The sequence below is a fragment of the Halichoerus grypus genome, chromosome 1, assembly GCF_964656455.1.
Source record: "Halichoerus grypus chromosome 1, mHalGry1.hap1.1, whole genome shotgun sequence".
Lineage (NCBI taxonomy): Eukaryota > Metazoa > Chordata > Mammalia > Carnivora > Phocidae > Halichoerus > Halichoerus grypus.
This window is the reverse complement of record NC_135712.1, coordinates 130284888-130306867: the sequence shown is the minus strand read 5'-3', so window position 1 is coordinate 130306867 and position 21980 is coordinate 130284888. Positions and strand designations below refer to the sequence as shown.

Genomic DNA, 21980 nt, shown 5'->3' with positions numbered 1-21980 from the left:
AAGACTTCAGTGGGGGAAGCCACTGCAGATGTGGTGGAAACTCAAGAGAACTAGACTTAGAAGTGAAGCTGGTAGCTGTGACTGACTTGCTGCGATCTCACGATAAGACTAACGGATGAGGAGTTGCTTCTTATGGATGAGCAAAGAAGGTGGTTTCTTGAGATGGAATCTTCTGGTGCAAATGCTGTGAAGATTGTTGAAATGACAACGAATTTAGATTATCACATAAACTAGTTGATGAAGCAACAGCAGGGTTTGAGAGGACTGACTCCAATTTTGAAAGAAGTTCTACTGTGACTAAAATGCTATCAGTCAGCATCACATGATACACAGAAGTCGTTCATGAAAGGAAGAGTCAATCAATATGGCAAACATCATTGTTACCTTATTTTAAGAAATTGCCCCAGCCACCCTAGCCTTCAGCAACCACCACTCTGATCAGTCAGCAGCCATCAATGTGGAGACAAGAGTCCTCAACGGCAAAAAGCTCAGATGATAGTTAGCATTTTTAGCAAAAAAGTATTTTTTTAAAGATTCTATTTTTAAGTAATCTCTACACCCAATATGGGGCTCAAACGTACAACCCTGAGATCAAGATTCACATGCTCTATGACTGAGCCAGCCAGGTGCCCCGCAATAAAGTATATACATTGTTTTTTTAGACATAATGCTATTGCACACTTAATAGACTACAGTATAGTGTAAACATAGCTTTTTTAAAATTTATATAAGCACAACTTTTATATGCACTGGGAAACCAAAAAATTCATTTCACTCACTTTATTGTGATACTCTCTTTATTGCAGTGCTCTGGAACCGAACCCACAGTATCTCTAGGGTATGCCTGTATTCTCTCGCTTTGAGAAAAATTCTCTTAATCTTCTAAATTTCCTTGAGAAATTTTTTTGCATGTATGTTTTTTTCCTTAAAAAAAAAGACGTTGTTGTTGTTGTTGTTGTTACAGTTAGATTGTCTTTTACCATTTAGATGATTATTCAACCCAGAGTATTTTTTCCTAGAAACAATCACATAAATAAAATTCACTGGTGTCATATCACAAGAGGAAATGTAAGAGCAGCTATTTATGGGCTGTACGGGCAAAGATTTTCCAAGTGCTTTGGGAAATCTTTACATTTTAAGAGATTATCATTGTCTCTGGTTCCCCAAATGTGTGTGAGGAAATGTAATGTTCTTGTACCCGGCTGTCTAGGGAGTAGGGTCCACTGAAATCGCATTTCTTCTCTCAATTTGTATGGCCCAGTTATTGAAGATATTGTATGGATTCTTTTTGTACAGGGTTGTATGGGTAAGCATTAACACATGGCACAAAGCTCGGATTCAAGTCCAGATTTTTTTAAAACTCCACTTTACCCTTTCTCTTATTTTGCTGGTGGTGGCAGTGGTAGGTTTGCTCTTGTTTACTTGCTATTTTCTTTTGTTTGTCTGTGACTGAAAAGACATTGTGCCTCTTTAAAGTCGTCCAAATCGTTTGGAGACCTTTGGGGATTTTATTTGAATTTTTTAAAATTTCCATACCGGGGTGCCTGGGTGGCTCAGTCAGTTAAGCATCTGACTCTTGGTTTTGGCTCAGGTCATGATCTCATGGGTCTTGAGATTGAGCCCCACATTGGGCTCCGCACTCAGTGGAGAGTCTGCTTGAAGATTCTTTCCCTCTGCCCCTCCCCCCAGCTCAAGTGCACACACTCTTTTTCTCTCTCTCTCTCTAAAATAAATAAATCTTTAAAAATAAATAAAATTTCCATATCTTTACCCCTTTCATTTTAGGAAGAAGAATTAGAAGCCCAAATTTCCTTCCTTCAAGGACAGTTGAATGACCTGGATGCCATGTGCAAATACTGTGCAAAGGTGATGGACACTCATCTAGGTGAGTGAGCTACTTTGGCCCTGGGAGTAATGATAGTCATAACAACAGTATCCAGTTGGCCCTGGGTTAAACTTTTCACATGCATTATCTCATTAATCCTCACAGCAGCACTATGGTAGAGGTACTGTTACTATCCACATTGTACAAATGAGGAAACTGAAGCACAGAAAGATTAATACAATTTCCAAAGATTATGTCACTAGGAAATAGAGTAGAAATTCAAAATCAAGCAGTTCGACCATAGGTTTCAATTCTCAACTGCTACACTACCTTTTGTAAATATCTGTCTTCCTCAAACCAAAATGAAATGTTGAGCTTTCAAGGGGCACCTGGGTGGTGCAGTCGGTTAAGTGTCTGACTCTTGGCTTCGGCTCAGGTTGTGATCTCAGGGTCGTGAGATTGAGCCCCACGTTGGGCTCCACGGTTGGCACGGAGGCTGCTTAAGACTCTTTCTGCCTCTCCCTCTGCCCCACCTCCCCTGATGCTCATGCTCTCTCTCTCTCAAATAAATAAATCTAAAAAAAAAAAAAAAAAAAGAAATGTTGATCTTTCAAGATCAAATAGTCAGTTCTACTGTTGTGCCAACCTGTCTGTAATTACCAATGTGATCATTATTTTGACAATGCTTTATTTTTTTTTTTTAATACATGTTTTTAACCACTAGCGTGAAATGCATGTCAGGACCACATGACCTTTTCTTACTTCTGACTGCTTATATTCTAAGAAATGTTCTAGTTTGAAGTTCCATTTATGTGTGAGTCATACATATGTCACATTAGAAAGTCTTCATGCATTATTCTCTACATTTGTGAAAGTTCTGTATTTTTTATTAGAAATGGTCTCTGCTGGATCATGTATGTTTTACTTTAGCGACTCTGTTCTGCTTGCAGGACTTTAGAATGCAGACTATTAGTATTTTTCAGCCCTCTTATGGGCATCCTTTCTTTTTCCATTCTTCGGTGTCTAGCATCTGTAGTTTGGGAGCAAATTAGGAAAATAAAACCTATACTCTAATGGAAAGGGCCAATATTGCTGCTCTGTGAGTGTGGACAAATGGCAATACCAAGTATTATAAGAAATCAGGATGCATCCCACATATGAGGGAAACCAAAGAGAATCCACCAAGGCCCCTTCCCCCTGGCAGGGGTCCTAGGAGTAGCCAATCTATGGGGCCTTTGCGGAAGGTAGACTCTCTTCCTTAGACTCCAGTGATCTCTCAGCCTATTAGGTCATGAGTCCATTACACGCAGTCAAAACGGCTGTCATTTAAGTGTAGCCTGAACCATCCTGGCCTTTAGTAAGGTGTAAATGTTCTCTTACAGTTGGGGAGGTGCTTGACCTCAGGGGCTGGTTGTCTACCAGGGTCTTACTAGGCAGCTGGATGGGCCCTGTTCTAGCCTCAGCCTTATTTCTCCTCTCTTGACCACTCTTTCAGAGGAAGAGCTCAAGAGGGGGAAATAACAGAAGAAACCCCAGCAGGTGATCAAAAGGGTAGTATCTCTTATCACAGCAAGAAATGTTACCCTTGTCACGTCTGATCCACCCCTGTCACAGCGGTTCATTTATATGCTTCATTATGATCATTTTTTAAAAATTCAGATAGAACTAAGTTTTATGAATCTCATAGCATCCCAGTTTATTTCTTTTTTTAAGATTTTTTATTTATTTGAGAGAGAGAGAGCACGAGCAGGGGGGAGAGGGAGAGAGATCTGAGCAGGGAGCCCAATGTGGGGCTTGATCCCAGGACCCTGGGATCATGACCTGAGTCGAAGGCAGACGCTTAACCAACTAAGCCACCTAGGCGCCCCTCATAGCATCCCACTTTCAAATGTATCAAAAAGAAGTAATGAAGAGAGATAGTTTATATATAAATAATATATATTATATAACTAATTTTAGTTAAATATAATTTTAATTTTAAAGAAAGTATGTGGGGGGTGTATATGTGTATGTTTGCTTCTCTGGCTATGTGCGTGACCTTTGTATTGCTTGATTTGGGTTTTGACCAAAGTAGAACAAAGAAGTGACTGAGAGAAAGATTTACTGGAACTCTAGAAAATCCTGTTAGGAAATATCTAAGTTGTTTGGTCCACATAGCAGCTTTTAAAGCAGCTTTACTTAAGCCTCAGAATTTTCAAAGAGCTTTTGCTCTTATTTCGGTCTCTCAATCAGCACTGTAAGAGTATTTTCTCATTGCATGGGAGGGGGAAACACTTTAATTAAAGAAAAGCCCATACCAGATGTGAATTTTCAACTAACCGCAAAACTAAATTTGTTTTTGTGTGTACGTTTCACTTTCAGCCAGAATCCCTTCATATAGCTGTCAACTTCTTTTCTCCATATAAATAGCAGGACTGCCTTTTTAAAGTAGGGTTGAAGGATGCTATAAAGAATCCTGGGCCCCAGGGCCCACAGATGGATTTCATTTCACCTGCCTGTTGGTTTATTAAAGGGTATTCCTGTGTTGTAGGCAGTTTTGATTCCAAGCAAAAATTAGAGGAAGACAAAAAAAGGTTAATTAAGGTGAAGCTCTTGATTTACTTTTTGGCCTACTGTATTTCCTTTAAAAATCACTTCAGTACCCTAGTATTTTTTCCATATGATGTTTTCTATTTTTACTGATTATTAAGGCAGTACAAAATTAGAACAACTGAAAAACCCATTAGTAAGTGACTGATTATAACATAGTGTAATGTAACCTTAATATGAAATATTAAAATAGTTATTTATTAACATAAGGAGATGTTCATGCTATATTATTAAGGGAAAAGACAGGTAGCACAATAGTATATATTTGATGCAAAAATAATCATTAACAGTGATGGCCTGGATGAAAGGAAGATTATAGGGGTACTCTCCAGGGGTCCTAATTTTTTATGCTTGGGAAATGCAGGACAGTCAGTGAAAGTCTATAGATGGCTGAAGCGCCTGGATGGGTCATCTTTACACTCCAGGCAAGAGTCAGTTGTAAGAGTGTCTGGAGTGGTGTCAGGAAGAGCAGCCTTGTGTGGCACCAGACTGACACAGGGTGAGATCAGACTCTGTCACTTCTTAGCCCAGCCTTATGATCATGTCTTCGTAGGTACAGCGGAGACACAATTATCTACCTTGCCAGTTTGTTGCCAAGACGAATGTGTTTTTAAAGCCCAGCACAGGGCATGGCCCAAATTTGGGTTTTCAACACAAATTCTCTCCTCTGTCCCCTTAACTCCTAAATGTCCCTTCTCAGGGAAGATCCTGAGACACTCATCAAGCCCATGACCAGAGTGCTGAGTATTGACTTGTCTAGGCCCTACCACTAGTTAGTGGGAGAAGGAGGACCAATGCCAGATTTCCCAGCACCTAACTAAATATTCCTTTATCAAATTATTCAGAAAGATGCTGGAATTTGGGATATGCCAGTCCTAAGATGAGGTGTGTGAGCTCTTTGAGCAAGAATAGCTTTAGCAGAACAGAATGATGCAGGCTCCTTGCCATGAGCGCTGCTGGGCCTCCATTCTGCCCTGGGCCACAGGCTACCGCGGTAGCTGTGCGAACTGCCTCAGAAACTTGTTCTGACAGGTCTTTCTCTGTATCCACTCCTAATGTTAATTGTTTTCACTAAGTTCCTTTTGTTTCAAGACAATTCCATTTCACCCTACGGTTTCATCAGACATGCAGTAATGCCTTAAAATGTCAAGTACAGTTCAAGGCTCTTTTTATAACTGCCAGAACAAATACAGAGAAAAACCTCTCAGTTAAAAGTTATATAAAGGCATTTGTTCAAATGGTCCTTTAATTATAGAGGTAATAACATTGACACGTTAGCAATTCTTTCCTTATGGTCCTGGAACCCAAAACTTTGGATTTTGTTTCATCGAAAGGAATATTTGTTTTATCGAAACGCTACCAAGATTCTAATTTTCTGACTTCCACGTAATTGAACTGCTTGAATTCAAAGACTGAGAGACAGGAATTGAAAATACATGTTTTGTTAAACCTAACTTTCCTGTCAACTTCAGAAGACTTGTTTTACGTGTTCATTTTTCGGTTGCTATAGTTACTCCCCTTCCTGTCATCCTGACAGTTGAGTTAAAAGCCATTGACAGGATTAACCTCTGTGGCTGAGCTCAGGCTATTTTTAGATTTGCCGTATTTTACGCGTAACTGCACGTGGCTGAGCAGCCCACGCTTCTCTGATCTGTGAGCAGCTGGGCTGAGCTGCCATCTGTTTACAGGGAGCACGAGCTGCTCACCCTGCTGGCCCTAAAGCCCGCACCTGCCGGCTGCCACCAGAGGTATTTCCAGTCCTCCGCTTGCCGTTTAGACAGTGGTTTTCCAGCCCCTTGCCCTTTCGTGGGTGGTTCGTGGTAACAAAGGCAGGGTTAAATGCAGGGAATCAAGGGCCGTTAGGTTTCCCAGAGTGCTGTAGCTCCTACGATCCTAGAATGCTGAACATCTGGAAGCTCTAAAAGCCAGCTCAGCAGTTCTTCATTTCACAGATGAGGAGACCAAGGTCTGGGGAGGAGGAGAGACACACAGCCAGCTTGTGACACACCCGCGTCCAGCCCCAGTTCCAGTCCCTGGCTTCTCTTTCACTGATGCCTCTGCTAAGGCCACCCTTGAGTCAGTAGTGGGAGATCAGATTCTCTGCCGTTTTGTTGCACACGGCATTGTTGACTTTGCACTTGCCATAATATTTATGTAAGCATTAGCTGTAAGAGGAGGCCAGTTTTGAAACTCAGTTTATTTGCTTCCGTAAGAACTTTAGAAATCTGATTTTCTCATGTTTATAAAAACGACTTTCGATGGCTGTCTTTGGAAAGGTTCAATCAGGCAGTTAACTAATGGCATTTGAAAAACAGGGAAAGAAAATGTGATCACCAGACAGCTTCCTCTGTCAGTCACGCTGTGATAAAAGTTTTCATAATTATTTTGAGAATTTTAAATACTGCATTTAATTGTGGGCAGCACAGTCCTCTGGAGAAGGAAAAGATACCTTCACCTGAGAATCTTGTTAAAATGCCGATTTCGGATTCAGTAGGTGTGCTCTGGGGCCTGAAGTTCTGCATTTCTAACAGCCCTCCGGTGACCTGATGTTACTGGCCCATGACAGTCTTCAAGCAGCAGAGAGCAAAAGAACTTAAAGTTATGTGGGCATAACTAAATGAATATATTCATAATCCTAGTAATGTATTCCTGACTGCACACTTCAGGCACACGTGCCGCTGGATTCTGTGGGCAGAACTCAGAACCTCCCCTGCTATTCTGGCGGAGCCTTCAATCATCTGAAACTCAGTTCTGTTTTCAGCCTCTTTGAACTTGTTCTATTCTAGTAGTAGAAGGCTCTTCCTACCCCCGCCCCAGTTTTATGATCAGAAGACCTGGAACAACTGGTCAGCATCTCCCTTGTGCCAACCCTATGCCTATTTAGAAAAACTCAGCAAATTATACACTGTCTTATCCTTTCCCGGGTGAAGATACCACAGCTCTGATCCCATGGCCTCGGTAGAGACTGTCCATCCTTCCTCATGTTGTTTTCCACCTTCTGACTGTCTCCCGTGTTCCCACATGCTCTTCCACAGGGGGAACCCACACTGATTATCTGTCCCTCTCTCTCTTTTTTAAAATATAATTTCCAAATCCTTCATCTTCCTTAAACTGTCAGACTACATAGTGTGTTCTCAGCCTTCTATTCCAGGCTGCCTCTCCGTGTCCTCCAATCCGGGCCCTCTCCAGCTAATGACCCAGTAGACAAAAGACTTGTCCACCCCATATTGTGGAAACAGGCTTGCTTCATATCTCAAGGATTTTGTGGCCACCACAAGCATCTCATGCTAAGTACAGAGCTTGTGTGTAGGGGAAGGTGAAACCCAAGTTAAGAAGGTTAATCTTCATCAGTTGCCTATTAACACCCACTGCTCATCACATCACGTGCCCTCCTTAATGCCCATCACCCAGTTACCCCACCCTCCCACCAACTGATGAATCATTGTACACTACATCTGAAACTAATGATGTACTATATGTTGGCTAATTAAATTTAAATTTTAAAAAAAGGCTAATGTTTGCTGCCTTGGGCCATGTTTAAATACCAACTGAGTAGCAGCACTTAACTTCCACTAGATCCTCCTATCAGCAAAACCTTTATTGCCTAAAATTCACAAAAAATTATATCCATCTTAAACCCAGGTCACAGGATCTTATTTGACTAACTGATGTGATTTTAAGTCAGTCTTATTCAAACTGCTCTCCTGTCCTCATTGCTTCCAAATGAGACGGACTGATGGCAGAACCCTGGGTATATCCTTTTAGTAAGTCCCTACCTATGTTTCTGCTTCTATTTTTAGAAGTACATCTTCTGGCAAAGGCATCTAATCATTACTGGAGCTTAGAGACTGTTTACATTCAAAAATACATGTAAAGTCTTTTTTCTGGTTGACCCTCAGCTATATCATGAATATGATAGATTTTGCTGTGAGGAATCATGCTTCCATGACACTCCCTGGCTGGCAGGGTGGTAAGTCCGAAGACAATAAGAATGCTAAATGGTAGAGATGAGTAAAGATTTCTAACTCTGCTAAGCATACTCAGTTTACTTAAGATAATTATTTATTGGCAACAAAAACTAATCTTAAGTGCAAAACACATGTTTGCTTACTCTTACCCTTGGATTTTCCTAACTGCTCCTTTCCCAGTGCTGAGTTTAGGACCTTCAGTCATTCTGGCAGCTGGCTGCAAAATAGGACCCTTGATTATATTTTCTGTGTGATCTGCTTTTGCTTTTTAAGAAAATATTGAGCATAAAGTGCCTGACTTAATACTTGGCTCTTAAGAAATCATCAGTGAAAGTTATCTCCCTTCATCTGCCCCTTTCACTTCTCAATCTGAGATCTGGTTGAGCATGTTAATATCCCTTCATTCTTCACCTGAGAAATATCTCACCTACATCTATTCCTCAGGACATAAAAGTCCGCCCTATTGCTGGTGGGAAAGCCCTGCGTTGTTCATTCAGCCAGTATTTACTAAGGACCTGCTCTCTGATACAAAAATAGGTTCTAGGAGAAGTAGGTTGAGGGTAGGGTGTAGTGGGAGAGAGAGAGAGTACAAGCACTAAGGAGAATATACCTCATTAGAAATACCTAAAGTGACACACAGTGTCACATGAAACCAAGGTCCTCCCAGAGTGATATCAGAAACATTAGCAGGGACTGGTGGGGTTCTAGAGTAATACGGATATAGTGAACAGAGTACCACATTTGGAACCAAAAGACTTTGAGTCCACAGTTTGCCACATAGAACTGTGAAGTTGCAGGAGACTTTAATCTTTTTTTTTTTAAGATTTTATTTATCTGAGAGAGAGCTCGGGGGCTGGGGCGGGTAGAGAGAGTCAGAGGGAGAGGGAGAAAGAGTCTTAAGCAGACTCCATGCTGAGCACGGAGCCAGACGCAGGGCTTGATCCCATGACCCATGAGATCATGACCTGAGCCAAAACCAAGAGTCAGATGCTTAAATGACTGAGCCACCCAGGTGCCCTCCCCCCATTTTTTTTAAGATTTTATTTATTTTAAAGAGAAAGTCAGGAGACTTTAATTTTTGAACCTCGTATATGAATACAGTTCCAAGAGTAAAAGATGAAGCAGGAAGAGAGTCCCAACAACCGGATGCGTTCAGAGGGAAAACTGTTAATAGGAAGCTGATGCTTGAACACAGTTTTAAGGTAGACTTTGAAAAAAAGAAGGGTGTGGTGTTGTAAGGAGGCTAGGAGGGTCTTCTAGAAGGGGAATGACATTTGCAGAGACACACAAACGCACACCATCTATCAAAGAATGAATTTGACACCTGCAGTCTCTACTAAACCCGCCTTCTCCCAAGATCTGGCCAACCACGGCACCCACTCTGTGAGCACAAATTCCTTTGTCAACAGTGCTGCCAAAGCCAATAGTGACAAATTACAGGTCTGCCTCCCCCTCCCCGCTGCTCCTTGACTCATGGCCACCTCTTCAGCTACTACCATTCTGGTCACACATGTGACCCTAGGTCAACCCTCCATGTGACCCCTCCATTTTGTAACAGCCTGAATATTTCCTCTTTAGAGTCTGGGACAGTCTCATATGAGATTGTCTGAGGTCAAGGTAACTAAACGTCTGTCAGAGATGAGATAACCTCAAAGAGCAGAATCCATTTATCTGGATATTTGAGGTACTGGAAAAGGGGGGGGGGGGAACATACTAACCAATAATAGTAATAGTGAGCAGTGTGCTAGAAGTGGACCACTTTGATTATCCCACTGAATCTCTTCAGCAACCCTCTGAGATAGGTATTGTCCCCGTTACGGATGGGTTTAGTGATACACGAATCTCTGCCTAAGGTCATCAAAGTTCAAGCTGTCTGATGCTAGTGCCAGTGCTCTGGAAAGTCCTGGTAGAACTTTCTGGTGGCAGTCTGTTTTGCATGGAGGTGACTTCCTGTTGTGCCGGCTGACCTCACTTAGGTCAGTTCCACCACCAAAGAAAGGGCAATGGAATCTAAAGGCAGTCAAGTCAGTGGCAAGACCCTGTCCTATGCCTCTTCATATCTCTCTCTGGCCCCTCCATCAGTGCTGTGTATGGAAGTGTTAGGGAGCCCAGGAGTCCAGATGATCTGGAATCTAGTCCTAGCTCTACCACTTTCCCGTCATGAGACCTCCGGTGATGGACTGGGGATTGCTGAGCTTGGCTCCCTTTTCTGTAATAGGATGAGGGTCCTCATCGAGAATGGTCATTGGGATAGTCAGATGAGGTCATGTCGCCATGTGGAAATGAAAGGTACCGAGTCCTGAGCTTCTATAGTGGGTGAGGTACTGTGCTAATTTATTTACTCTTTGTCATTTATTAACCTTTTTACTTACCATTTACCTTCATCTTGGAGGAAGGTTCTGGTATTACCCTCAGGCACAAGGAAACTGAATTCTGCCTCCACTACAGATAGATGCTAGTTCTAACTGCTTTTATCTCTTGTCTACTTTCCTTCTTAATGAATATGGGCTTATGTTACCTTTTGTACCAGCCATTCAAATAAAACACTTTTATTCTAGCATTGAAGAAAAAACGTTTTTAAGAAATTGTAAAAAGTAGTTTGTGTGCCATTTCCATTACTCTTAGAGTCAGAGATCAATTTTTGTGGCATTGACACCTCTTTAGAAACAGTGGAGTCACCATGGAACTGTTATTGATGAGATTTTTGTGTAATTTCCACAGAAGTAGTTCTGTGAGATTTTCCTCCTTTAGTTTCAGTGCTGTAACGTCTATAATACATAAAACTTAAATAGAAGATTATAAAGAACATAATCTTCCTTCTATGCAGAAACAAAAAGAAAGAGCCTTTATCTCATAATTTACTCTGCCTCTTGCTATAAGAAAAAAATGTGCATTGCATTGGAAATTTAAACATTTCACATTTCTGCATTTAATATTTTAAGGCATGAGAAAAACATCATTATGTTTTTCTGTTTTTACATGCAGGTGCAACTTAAAGCAAGAGATTTGTTACTGAGAAGTTATATATTAGTAGGATATTCATAAATGCTACCTTAAATCAATATATAGTTAAACTGAATAGGCAAAGGATTTACCTGGCCAGTACTTTGTTTATAAAGTCAGAATTCTTGTATTCAAAACATTTAACAGCCTCCAAAGGTGCCCTTTTGTTTTAATTTGGATTTCTGTATGCTGGATTTCTTAAAATGAGACTAGTCAGCTTAGTTGATTAAAACAGAGATTTGTCCTTAAGATTAAATGAACATTATATAGATCTGTGGGTTTTCAGGGCAGAAGGTCCTGGTTTCCATCAGATTCTGAAAGGTGATCTTTGATCTTGTCTTAAAAATAAGGCTAAAGAATTCTGGGTAAGGGTCTGCCGCTGAGGATACTAAGGCTCTGGGCTCTTCTCCCTCCCTGGGTGTACCCTTGGCCAGCCACATTGCACAGCAGGCCGGAGCCCCCAGCCTGGAACTTGAGATCATACTCCGTGTGCAGGAGAGGATTGGTGGGGCTGTCTCAGTCCCCTTTCGTTAGATGAACTGGATGGTTTGGATCCTGTGTAACAGTGAAGCAGTTTGGCTGCTGTACTGGGTTGAATAGTGTTCTCCGCCCCACCCCCACCCCCACTCTGCCATTTCAAGTCCACCTGGAACTTGTGAATGTGACCTTATTTGCAAATAGGGTCTTTACAGATATAATCAAGTTGGGACAAGGTCATACTTGGTTAATCCAGTGACTGGTGTCCTTATTAAAGAAGGGAAATTTGGACACAAACATAAACCCAAAAAGCAGTAGAATGAACAAATCAGGAAGTTTTGTGTTTGTTTGTTTAATAACTAAAAGAAGCCTGGAGGTGGGCAGTCCAAGCAAGTATAGCAGCTCCATGATGTGCCCAATGCCCCAGGCTGCCTCTGGTTTACTGCCCACAGTCCTTAAGCCGTGATCCTCATCCACATGCTTGCAAGATGACTTGCGGAGTGCCTGCCAGTCTTTCAGGTCGCAAAAGCGGGAAGTGTAAAGGTCCAAAAGGCACAAACTGAGTCAGACCCAGCGAGGAGCTTTCCAGAAGCTCCATCCGGGAACTTTTTTTTACACCTCATTGGCCAGAGTTGTGTCACGTGACCAACCTTGGCTCTGAGGGGAGGTGCGCACGGTGTTGCCCTGAATGAGATCTGGGACGTGTTGATGAGGAAGGAATGGAAGGTGGAGCTGGGGTGGCCCACCAGCAGCTCTGCCACCTCTAGACCCAGGAGACAGTACAGCAGTGAGCATCCAGGCTTGTTGGCTGTTCAGGCTCTGCTCAAGCGAGAACACAGGCGGGGAGTGGCTTTAGATCACGGGGCATTACTCCCACTTAGGACTGTCATGAAAGACAGGGGCTTCTCTTGTTCCAGCTTGCCCATACAGCCGTACCTTCCACCCTCACCGCCACCACTACCCAAGTATGGGTTTGTGGCATCTAAGAGAGGACACTGGGGTGACTTGCTTCCTGGGATTTTCAGGCAACGTGACCACTATGATTTTGTAAGATCTCAGGTAGACACTGATACTTCCCTAGTGGGATAATGAATCATATATTTAAACTCAGGTACACAGAAATCTCATCTGAAGTTTCATTCCCACCAACGGCAGTCCAAGGCTTAAACTTGGCAATTAGAGGCAACCTGGTCTCTTACAAGTTAACCATCCCATCTGAACACATGCCCACAGTTAGTTTCTCCACTTGGTCTCTTCTCCCTGCCAGGGTGGTGTCAGGGTGCTAGAATGGCTCATATGTCTCTTTGGTATTTGAGGAAGGGCCTCTGAGTGCCCTCTGGGTGTTTGTTGGCCTCTAAGGAGAACTCAGTTCCTGCATAGTTACGGGCTTCCGTCGCCACTGGAACCACTGACTGACTGCCCTGTTAGCCTATGACCCTAAAGGCCTTCGGTCCTGGCTGCTGTTGACCGTGGGCCCCACGTTACACTGGACACAGGAGCCAGGCCATTTGGCCAAACCTTTGGCTTCGGGATATGTCGCCCAGCAGACTATCGAAGGGGCAGGCGGGAGCTGCAGATAAAGTCAGGGCAGCAGGCCCTCTTTGCCCGACCCCCTGATTCGCTGCGTATGGCCTCCAGTGGCCTCCCCTCCATTAGCTCCTTGGACCCAAGAAGCACCCCCCCCCCACCATGCTTCTTCCAGATGTCTGGGTGTTCCTGCACCCGTTAGCTGAGCTTCCTTTCAGGGCCCAGGAGTTCTTCCCCTGCTGCCCCTGCTTACACAGCAGAAGCTGGGAAATCTGCCCCGTGTTGCAGCTCAGTGGGGCAGAACTCACCGCCCCACCAAACTACCCAGCTACTACGCGTCGTGCCGCCCCAGGCAGCCCTGAGACCCTCAGACCCCTGCCTTAACAACCCCAGCAGTCCTAAAAACAAAAGCAACCTTTTCCATGTTCTAAAAGGCCTACATAACTGGTTCTTGTCAGGTCCCTGCAGTTGGCTGTCGTTTATGTCTTGTTGAGTGGATTCTGTGTTGTTTTTTTTGTTGTGAGAGAACAAATTGTTAGAGGCTTTTAAGGAAACCAAAAACATTCCCTCTCTAATTATATCTGTTATTCCATTCCCATTCATCTTGCTTTCTTGTTTTGAAGCAGGCCTTTATTACTAGCCAGAAGCTACAGTCACGTTTTCTGAGTAAATCAAAGCTGCTGTTTTTCTGCCGTGGTGTGTAAGAGGACTTGTCGGCGTGGTTTAGAGACTTATTGTTGTTGAAGATTCTGACAGACTGTCCGGCCGGGCTCATGTTGATGGTATCAGTCTTTGCCTTTTCCTTTTCTGGAAATACTTTTGGAAATATTTAGCATAGCGGTGTTTTGAAATGCAAGTTCCAAGAGTGTTTTGCCACATTTGCTCCATCAGTCAGTACTTAACTGTGTCCCTAAAATGCACCAAGCCTCATTCTAAGGGCTGAGAGTAGAGCCCTGAGTAAGACAGTCTCGGAGCTTATATCCTGTTGGGGGAGACGGACGACATGTAAGCCGCAAACGCATGTGATCATGCTGGCTGGTGACAGGTGCCTAGTGCAAGTATAGGAGCAGAGATGCCGTGGCCGCGACCGGAGGATGACCTGGCCTCCCTTGGTTTGGATGGGCAGGAAGGCTGCCCTGAGGAGGCAGCCTGGGCCTGGAGTTGAACGATGAGGAGGAGCCAGTCCACGCGGCTCTGGGCCCAGGGGCTGCGGGCCAGGAGAAGAGTGGGCCGGCTCTGCCGCTGGCACCAGCGGGGCAGGGGTAAGCAAGCAGGGAGTGACACGTCGTTCTGGTGGCTGATGGGGGCCCGGCATGGAACTGAGGAGTCCCCAGTTGAGACTGGGGCAGCTCTACTGAATGAATGACTAAGCATGGGGCAGGTAAGACCTTATAAGTAGGTGTGCTTTTTTTTTTAATTTGAGATAGCGCGAGAGCGAGAGAGAGAGAACACAAGCAGGGGGAGCGGCAGGCAGAGGGAGAAGCAGGCTCCCCGCTGAGCAGAGAGCCCGATGCGGGGCTCGATCCCAGGACCCTGGGATCATGACCTGAGCCAGAGGCAGACCCTTAACGACTGAGCCACCCAGGCGCCCCGAGGTGTGCTCTAAGGCCACAAAATCAGAAAGCAGGTGTTAATGGAGGGTGAGCCTACTTACTGTAGTGATTCTCCAACTGGTGTGCTTAAAGGTGTCTTTTTTAAAGTGTGTTTTATTGTCACCCCCACCAATGCATTCTCCTGCCTAGCCCCGGGGTGGGGAGAGGGCTCTGCCCCCTCCCCCTGAGCTCCCCTGAGAATCCGGCTCAGTAGGCCCCCGAGAGGGCTGTGTGCCTCCCTCAGGCGCGCGGTGGGGGAGCACCGAGCACCGCTGCATGTCGGAGCTCCTGGTGGGCAGCTCGGTGCAGTGCTGAGCCTGGCGGTCACAGCTGACTTGCTGGATCCCTCACACCGGGCCTGATGAAGGACTTCTCACGTGGAGGACGGAGAGAAGTAGCTCCTGCGAAGACGTCCGGCTGACTCCGTAGGCCTTGTTGTCTGATGGCACCTGCAGTGCCGTGAGTTCGTCCTGTCATTCTTGCCGTCTTGTTGAACTGACGATGTGCTTTACTGTTTAAATCTTTAAAGACGGTCACTTTACTAACTTCAGTCACCTGGGAGGGCCTGGCCTTCAGAGAGGTGAGTTAACATCACTGAACCACGAGGCAGTGTAGGAAGGCCAGGCTGAAACGTTTCCTCCCCGAGGCTGGATGAATGCTCCAGGCCGTTCACGTGAGAGGTTAGCAGGAGGTGCCCGGCTCTCCCTGTGGAAGTGAAGACCAATCTGTCGTCATAAGAATGTATTTGGCGCGTTGGTGGGAAGGCTGTGCATACTGGGCTCAGTGCTCCCCTCTGCTCTCCCCCACACCTGCCTCATCTGCAGCTGGGCAGAGCATCCTTGGTGGAAATACTTGCCATGAAATTGGACAGAAAAATTTCCAAGCAAGTTATGGTGTGGCTAGCAGATAAGTTATACTCAGAGCATTAGTTCTAAAATGTCATTCTTTTGTTTTCAGTAAATATTCAAGATGTGATATTACAAGAAAATTTGGAAAAAGAAGATCAAATTCTGGTTTCTCTGGCAGGATTAAAACAGGTATGTCCATTTGACCTGACTTTGCAATCCACTGGCCATTCTTCTAGTGCCTGTTGGGGAGGGCACACTATGGCTTGGCATACCATGGTATCAGCGCCAGCCCCTCATTTCCTCCCGGGCAGAGCCCATCCTGACTCCCCAGTTCCTTACACCTCTTGGTCCTACTGGCAATTATGTCTGACGAGCTTGCAGCTCAAGCTAGTTGTCTGTCCCCACCCTTGCTTCTTCCTCTTACCAAAGCCATTCCGTTTGTCCCTCACCCGGAGTTGGTGTTTTGTGGTCCAGCAGCATGTTCAGTTGTTCATCCATAAATCCATGCTGTCTTTGGAGCACAAGTAATAATCACCACCCACGGCAGGCCTCAGCCCCACGAGGACCACGTTTCCCCAACGCTTGGAGGGCTGCGTGGAACATACCTGTTAATGAAGAGAGCGTGTTGCTCTCAGATGTCTGCCTGTGTTATTAACAGCTCAGCTGGGTGCAGCCACTTTGGTAGCTAAGGGCTGTTCCGTGGGGCTGTGTAGGTAAGCAAATGGTACTTCCTGCCCAGGATGTGACACCCAGGGCTCACCCTGCGAGAACCCGGCCATTAAGACTGAAATTTTCCTTGGTCATTAGTAAGTCCATGGCTTTGATAGAGTTGGATTTTTTTTTCTGTTACTCCTTTCCTCTGGTAATATATTCATATCCATACTATTAAAAAGTGGTCAGGGATAAGTCTAGTTTAAATGTTAGAGGTTTAGCTAGTATTGTGAAACAAACTCATTCATCTCTTCCATTTATTTTCTTCTTTTTGAAAACTAGATCAAAGACATTCTAAAAGGTTCTCTGCGTTTCAACCAGAGTCAGCTGGAAGCTGAGGAGAATGAGCAGATCACCATCTCAGATGACCACTACTGCTCCAGTGGCCAAGGCCAAGGCCGGGGCCAGAGCGACGAAATACCTGGGGCCACCAAGCAGGTATAAGAGCTCTGGTGAACAATGTCACGGTAACTTGATGGGGGCACATCCACATAAGGTCTTGAAAGTTGTGAATACCAAAAACTTTACCAAAGTCATTTCAAATTACCATGTGCGAGGTTCAACTATAAAATACCACAGGTGGCCTGACCCAGAGGTGCTGTGTAGCTGGGCAAGTTGCATACTCCAGTGCCCCACGGGAGACCATTGTCTCCTAGAGTTGTGCAGTGTACAACCTACAGACCTGGATGCAGCAGCTTTAGCCTGAACGTCCTGCCAGTCCTGTTGTGTGGCCTTAGAAAGTCACGGCTCTGCCTCAGCTATGGGTAGGTGCCTCCAGCTGATGCCTCCAGTCCCCGTTGGCACAGGAAGTACTGTTCCTACTTTTCTGATGCTGTCCTCAGTGGACTCCTCTTGGCTACAACCTTTTCTGCCCTCATGGAGAAGGGCTTCTCATTAATGTCTATCCTCTAAGGGAATGAGGTCAGCAAACTTTCTCTGTAAAGGATGAGATAGTAAATATTTTAGGATTCGTGGGCCACATGTGGTCTGGTCTCATATTTGTTTTTGCATTTGGTGTGTTTGTTTTTACAACCTTTAGAAATAATACATTAGAAATGTATAAGCCATTATCATCTTTCAAGCCATACGGAAAGAGGCCACAGACCAGATTTGGCTTATGGGCCATAGTTTGCTGCCGCCTGCTCTCAAGGTGTTGACATTGTGTGTAATTTATTCTAACGTAGAAACACAGACTTTTTAAGTGAGAAAGGATCCAGGAAATTCCTCATGGGCTTAGTCCTATCTGCTTATTTTACCAGTGAGACACTGAAGGCCCAGGAGGCGCACAGGCTGGCCAGGCATCGTGTTTTCAGAATTCCTGTCCCAGCCCAGCAAGCTTCCAGCTCCACCGTGCTTCCTCACTATACTTTATTTGCTAGGACTAAAAATCCCTAGTAATATGTTTTTTAATGGCTTACAAGGTCTCATCTGGAAAAATGAACATTAGCAAAATCTCATCTAAGGCTCTTTCTCAAAAACTAGCATCCAGATGCTTGTAAATTATTTATTTTTTATATTTTAAAAAAAATGATATTTTAGAATGGAATTTTTTTTATTTTAAGAGTACTCCCCCCCCCCCCCCCCCCCCGCCGCCCCACAAAGAGTACTTTTCAAGAAGAGAGACCTTATGTGGTTAATTTCATCCAGCTTTAAAAGGAAGGTTTCATGGAGCCATTAGTCTGCATCTTTGGCCACATGGATATAGCATTAACGTTGCAAGTTTAATTTGATTAGTTCCTCCAGATTCTCCTTCCCTAAACAGATGTTTAATTTTTCAATAATCATTTCTTTATTCAAATATTGTTAAGCTTAGGCTCACCTCCAACCATTTTTAATTGACAATTTTATTCTAAACTTCAGCGTGATTTTTTTTTATAGTTGAATATATAAAAGTAATACTGAAAAACACCTTTCAAAAACACTAATGAATTTGCTACATTTAAAGCTTCTTGATTATACTTTGCCATTGTTTTTGCTGGTTCTCATATCTGTAAGAACTACCTGTGGCCACCACTGCCCCGCAGAGCCCCATGTGCATCCTGGGTGCGCCGGCCACGAGGCGCAGGTGACACGAACTAGGACACGCCCCGGTGCGGGCAGAGCCGCACTCCTGTGCAGCATCCGAGAGCCCTGTGCGTCTGCATGTGCTTCTGAGACGCCGCCGACCCGTCCTGCGCCAGCACCCCACCGCTGCCTTCTGTGCCTCTGTAGGGTTAGGTGGAAAAGGAGGAAAGTGGGAGAGGGGCAAACAGTAGGGCTCTCCTTTTTTTCTCATTCCTGCCATGGCTTCTTCCCCAAGGGTGTTAGCAGTTTATAAAAAACCTGTCCTCCTAAAAGAGGTTTTACCGAGGAAGGGAAAAATAGGGAAGCAGTGCTCTCTCCTCATCTTCAGGGGAGGAAAGCCAAGTGAAGTCCCAGATGAAGCAGTGAGTCCCCCCAAAAGCTGAGTGTCTGAGGCCTTGCGGGAATCTGGACTAGACTCATACAGGGGCCCCCTGACAGGAAGTCCTGGCCCAGCATCTTTCCTTAGGAACCTGTCCCAAGCCTTGGGCGGCGGTCAGGCCTTGGAGCTGGTTGACGTACTTTCTGCTTGCAGGGACCGGGGTGGGGGCTGGGGGCTGGCTCTGGACAGGAACATGTGTGCCAAGTGGGAGTTCTGAAGGCTTTTCCCCTCCTGCCTCCCAAATGTGAGCTGAGGGCCTGCTGTGCCAGCCAGTGGGTGTTCAGGGTTATGGGATGTAGCCCCTGCTCAAGAGCTTCCTGTTAAATGGAGGGCCAGAGACTGGGGGGTGGGGGGGGAGGGGGAGGGCAGTGCTAGGCAGGCTTTTGCGACATTTCTGGAGATGTAATCACCACATGTAGGGTCTGTGGTAGGTTGTGCCACAGCTCATCCCTAACTTAGGAATGTCTTTGCTTTCTTGGTTTAGCACTAAAGTATGTGTGAAGGATAATGCAGAGGACTGGGCTGACCCACCTTGGGGCAGGTGGCTCAGGGTCCCCCGGCCAGTGCCCTTCCCCGTCAGGAACTCCAACAGGGCTCTTCCTTTGTGGACATGCACATGCCCTGCTCCCCACTGGCATGTTGATGGGGATGTGGCTAATATTATTCTTTCCATTTGATTCACAAATCTTGTCTCCAGCTCTGAAAATGGCAGATGCAAAATTGTATTCTGTAAAGAGAGCCACATTTTGGCCCTCCCTCCCAGCGTCTTTCACATACTCTTCTGGGAGGCTTTTGGTGAACTTGACCCAAATCTACGCCAGTGGCACATAGGACCTTGTAGGACAACCAGCTCCTATCACGTGCCTCACTGGTGCTTGGGGCCCCTATTTTTACCTGTATGGCCTATAGCTGCATTGTCTAAATATAGTAGCCACTAGCCACATATCGATTTAAAATTAAACTTAACTCATTAAGATTCAATAGAATTAAGTTAAAAATACCGATCCTCCGTCATACTAGCCACCTTTCAAGCGCTCAATAACCACATGTGGTTGGGTGCTACTCTATTAGCATAGAAAGAGAACCCTTCCATCACTCTAGAACATGTCTGCTGAACAGCTGGTCTCTAGTTGGGCTCACCTGCTTCTACTCCATGACCCTAAGCTCATGATCCTAAACAAAAGGTAAGGAATGAGGCAGGGTGAATGGCAGGGTTGGGGGAGGGGTACTGTATATTGTGTTGGTCCTGGCCAGTTTTAAGCAGGACTGACAGGTTGGAAAACTTCTTTAATTGTATAGTACGTGCCTGTGTTTGGCAAAAAGAGAGGATTGACCTAGGAATTTCCAAAGTTTTTGTAAATGACATAAACAGAATCAGGTAGCAGCTAAGATTGTATAGAAATCCAGAAAGAAGGCATCTTTGTGTCTAGGAGAAAGTTCTAGTTGGGAATCCAGAAGAGGCAGATCTTTTCATTTGCTTTGGGACATTGGCCAAGCCACCAGGCCTCTGACCTGGGTGTCGTCGTGTGATCTGTAATATAAAGGTGAGGAGGGGTGCTAAAAGAAGGGGGTGACTCAGGCCCTGCTGGCTGTACCAGGCTTTGTCTGAGTCAGTCTGTGATTTTATCTGGGAATGGGGAGCGGAGCAGTTACCCACCATTTATAACTTGCCTTCCCTACTTTCCCAGAAATGCACCAGATAATTAGTGATGGTAGGAACCACCTTTACTTCCAGGCACAGGCTTTATAACATATTTCTCGTCTTCAACAACTTGTACTGTATTCACTCTAAGCTAAAGGTGAATAGGTTATCATGGTATTTCTGTAGTAGAGACGCCACTCTGAAAATAGGGCCTGCTGTACATGCTGTTCTCATTTTCAGCCTCAGATAAGCTCTACCGGGCAGCACTCCAGCCACAGACCCTGTGTGGGGTGAGACGTCCAGGGTTTCACAGTTTATAGTTCAGGACAGCGGTCATATGAACAGCGTCCACACTTTGGAGGTAGAAGGATGAAACTGAGGTCCCACCCAGCCTTACGTGCACCCCGTGTGCAAGGCTGCACGCACGTGTCCCCTCCAGGCTCTGCGAGGGTGGTACAGCCCCGACTGGGTACACCTTATGGTGGGATGGTCTTTCTCTACCAAACTGTCCTGGTGCCAATTATCGCATCCTCTGCTGCCAGAGTGCCATGTTCTGCGTATCGCCTCAGTTTTTTAAGAATTAATGTGTTGCTGGAATGTAAACAGCTTTAAAACTTGAGATGAAGAATTTCAAGGCCTGTTGTTTCAGCACTGTGATCTTAAAGCTAATTCTGTTTCTCTTCTCCCAGTTAAAGATCTTAAAGTTGGATGAACGGTCAGAGGATGGAGGCACATGAGCCATTATTTGGCCACTCACCCCCCCACCACCACCACCTCCCACCCCCATGTCACCAAGAACATGTAGTCCAGAGAGGGGACTGTCAGGTCCAGATTTCCCTTGGAAGTGTTGCCGACTACCTGTCCAGGCTCTGCCCACAGCCCGCGGGTGGCCCAGGCCATACCAGTCTGGGGGCCAGAGGACGCAGGGGGCACTTCCAGCCAAGGGGTTCTGTACAGCTCGTCAGACTTCAGACCTGGGTGCCAGTCCCCACCCATGCTGTGGGAGAGTGGGGGGGGGGGTGGTGAGCAGGCCGTGGGCACAATGTCTGCTTACATCAGTACGTCTTCTGTCAGGCTGGCTTTGGAACATCCACACGTGTCCCAGGGTAGGCAGGAGCTTCTCTGGGTTTAACCCAAAACCTTTACTGGTGTTCATGGATGTCAGCTTTTTTAAAAAGCTAGTTAAAAATCAAATGCTACTCATAATTGCTTAAGAAGAAAGGAAAATAATTGTAAAGCAATACTGTCTATGCTTTTTGCCATATACTTTACAGTTGCTATTCCTGGTTTTTGTGTTTGCCACCATTGTCCCAGGGGGCCCCTAAGTGCATACCGGCGCTGAGCTGGTTAGAAGA

At 45.2% G+C, this 21980-nt stretch overlaps 1 protein-coding gene and 1 long non-coding RNA gene across 10 annotated transcripts in view; one reads left to right on the top strand and one right to left on the bottom strand.

The window, feature by feature from the left end:
- The window catches only part of TBC1D5 (TBC1 domain family member 5), a 567676-nt gene that overhangs the window by 541176 nt on the left and 4520 nt on the right, over window positions 1–21980 (top strand). For all 8 annotated transcript variants that reach the window (XM_078072157.1, XM_078072131.1, XM_078072109.1 and 5 more), the window contains 3 exons: window positions 1786–1885; window positions 15939–16018; window positions 16823–16978. In XM_078072157.1, the coding sequence (XP_077928283.1) occupies window positions 1786–1885; window positions 15939–16018; window positions 16823–16978 (336 nt within the window). The remainder of the gene's footprint in view (window positions 1–1785; window positions 1886–15938; window positions 16019–16822; window positions 16979–21980) is intronic.
- On the bottom strand, window positions 12195–21377 carry LOC144381830 (uncharacterized). 2 transcript variants are annotated; one of them, XR_013447760.1, is made up of 4 exons: window positions 19515–21377; window positions 18542–18745; window positions 16279–17476; window positions 12195–15686 (listed from the first exon to the last, which is right to left on the bottom strand). It is a non-coding gene; the product is annotated as an uncharacterized LOC144381830 (long non-coding RNA). The 2 variants fall into 2 exon arrangements; XR_013447759.1 differs by having other exon boundaries at window positions 12195–17476.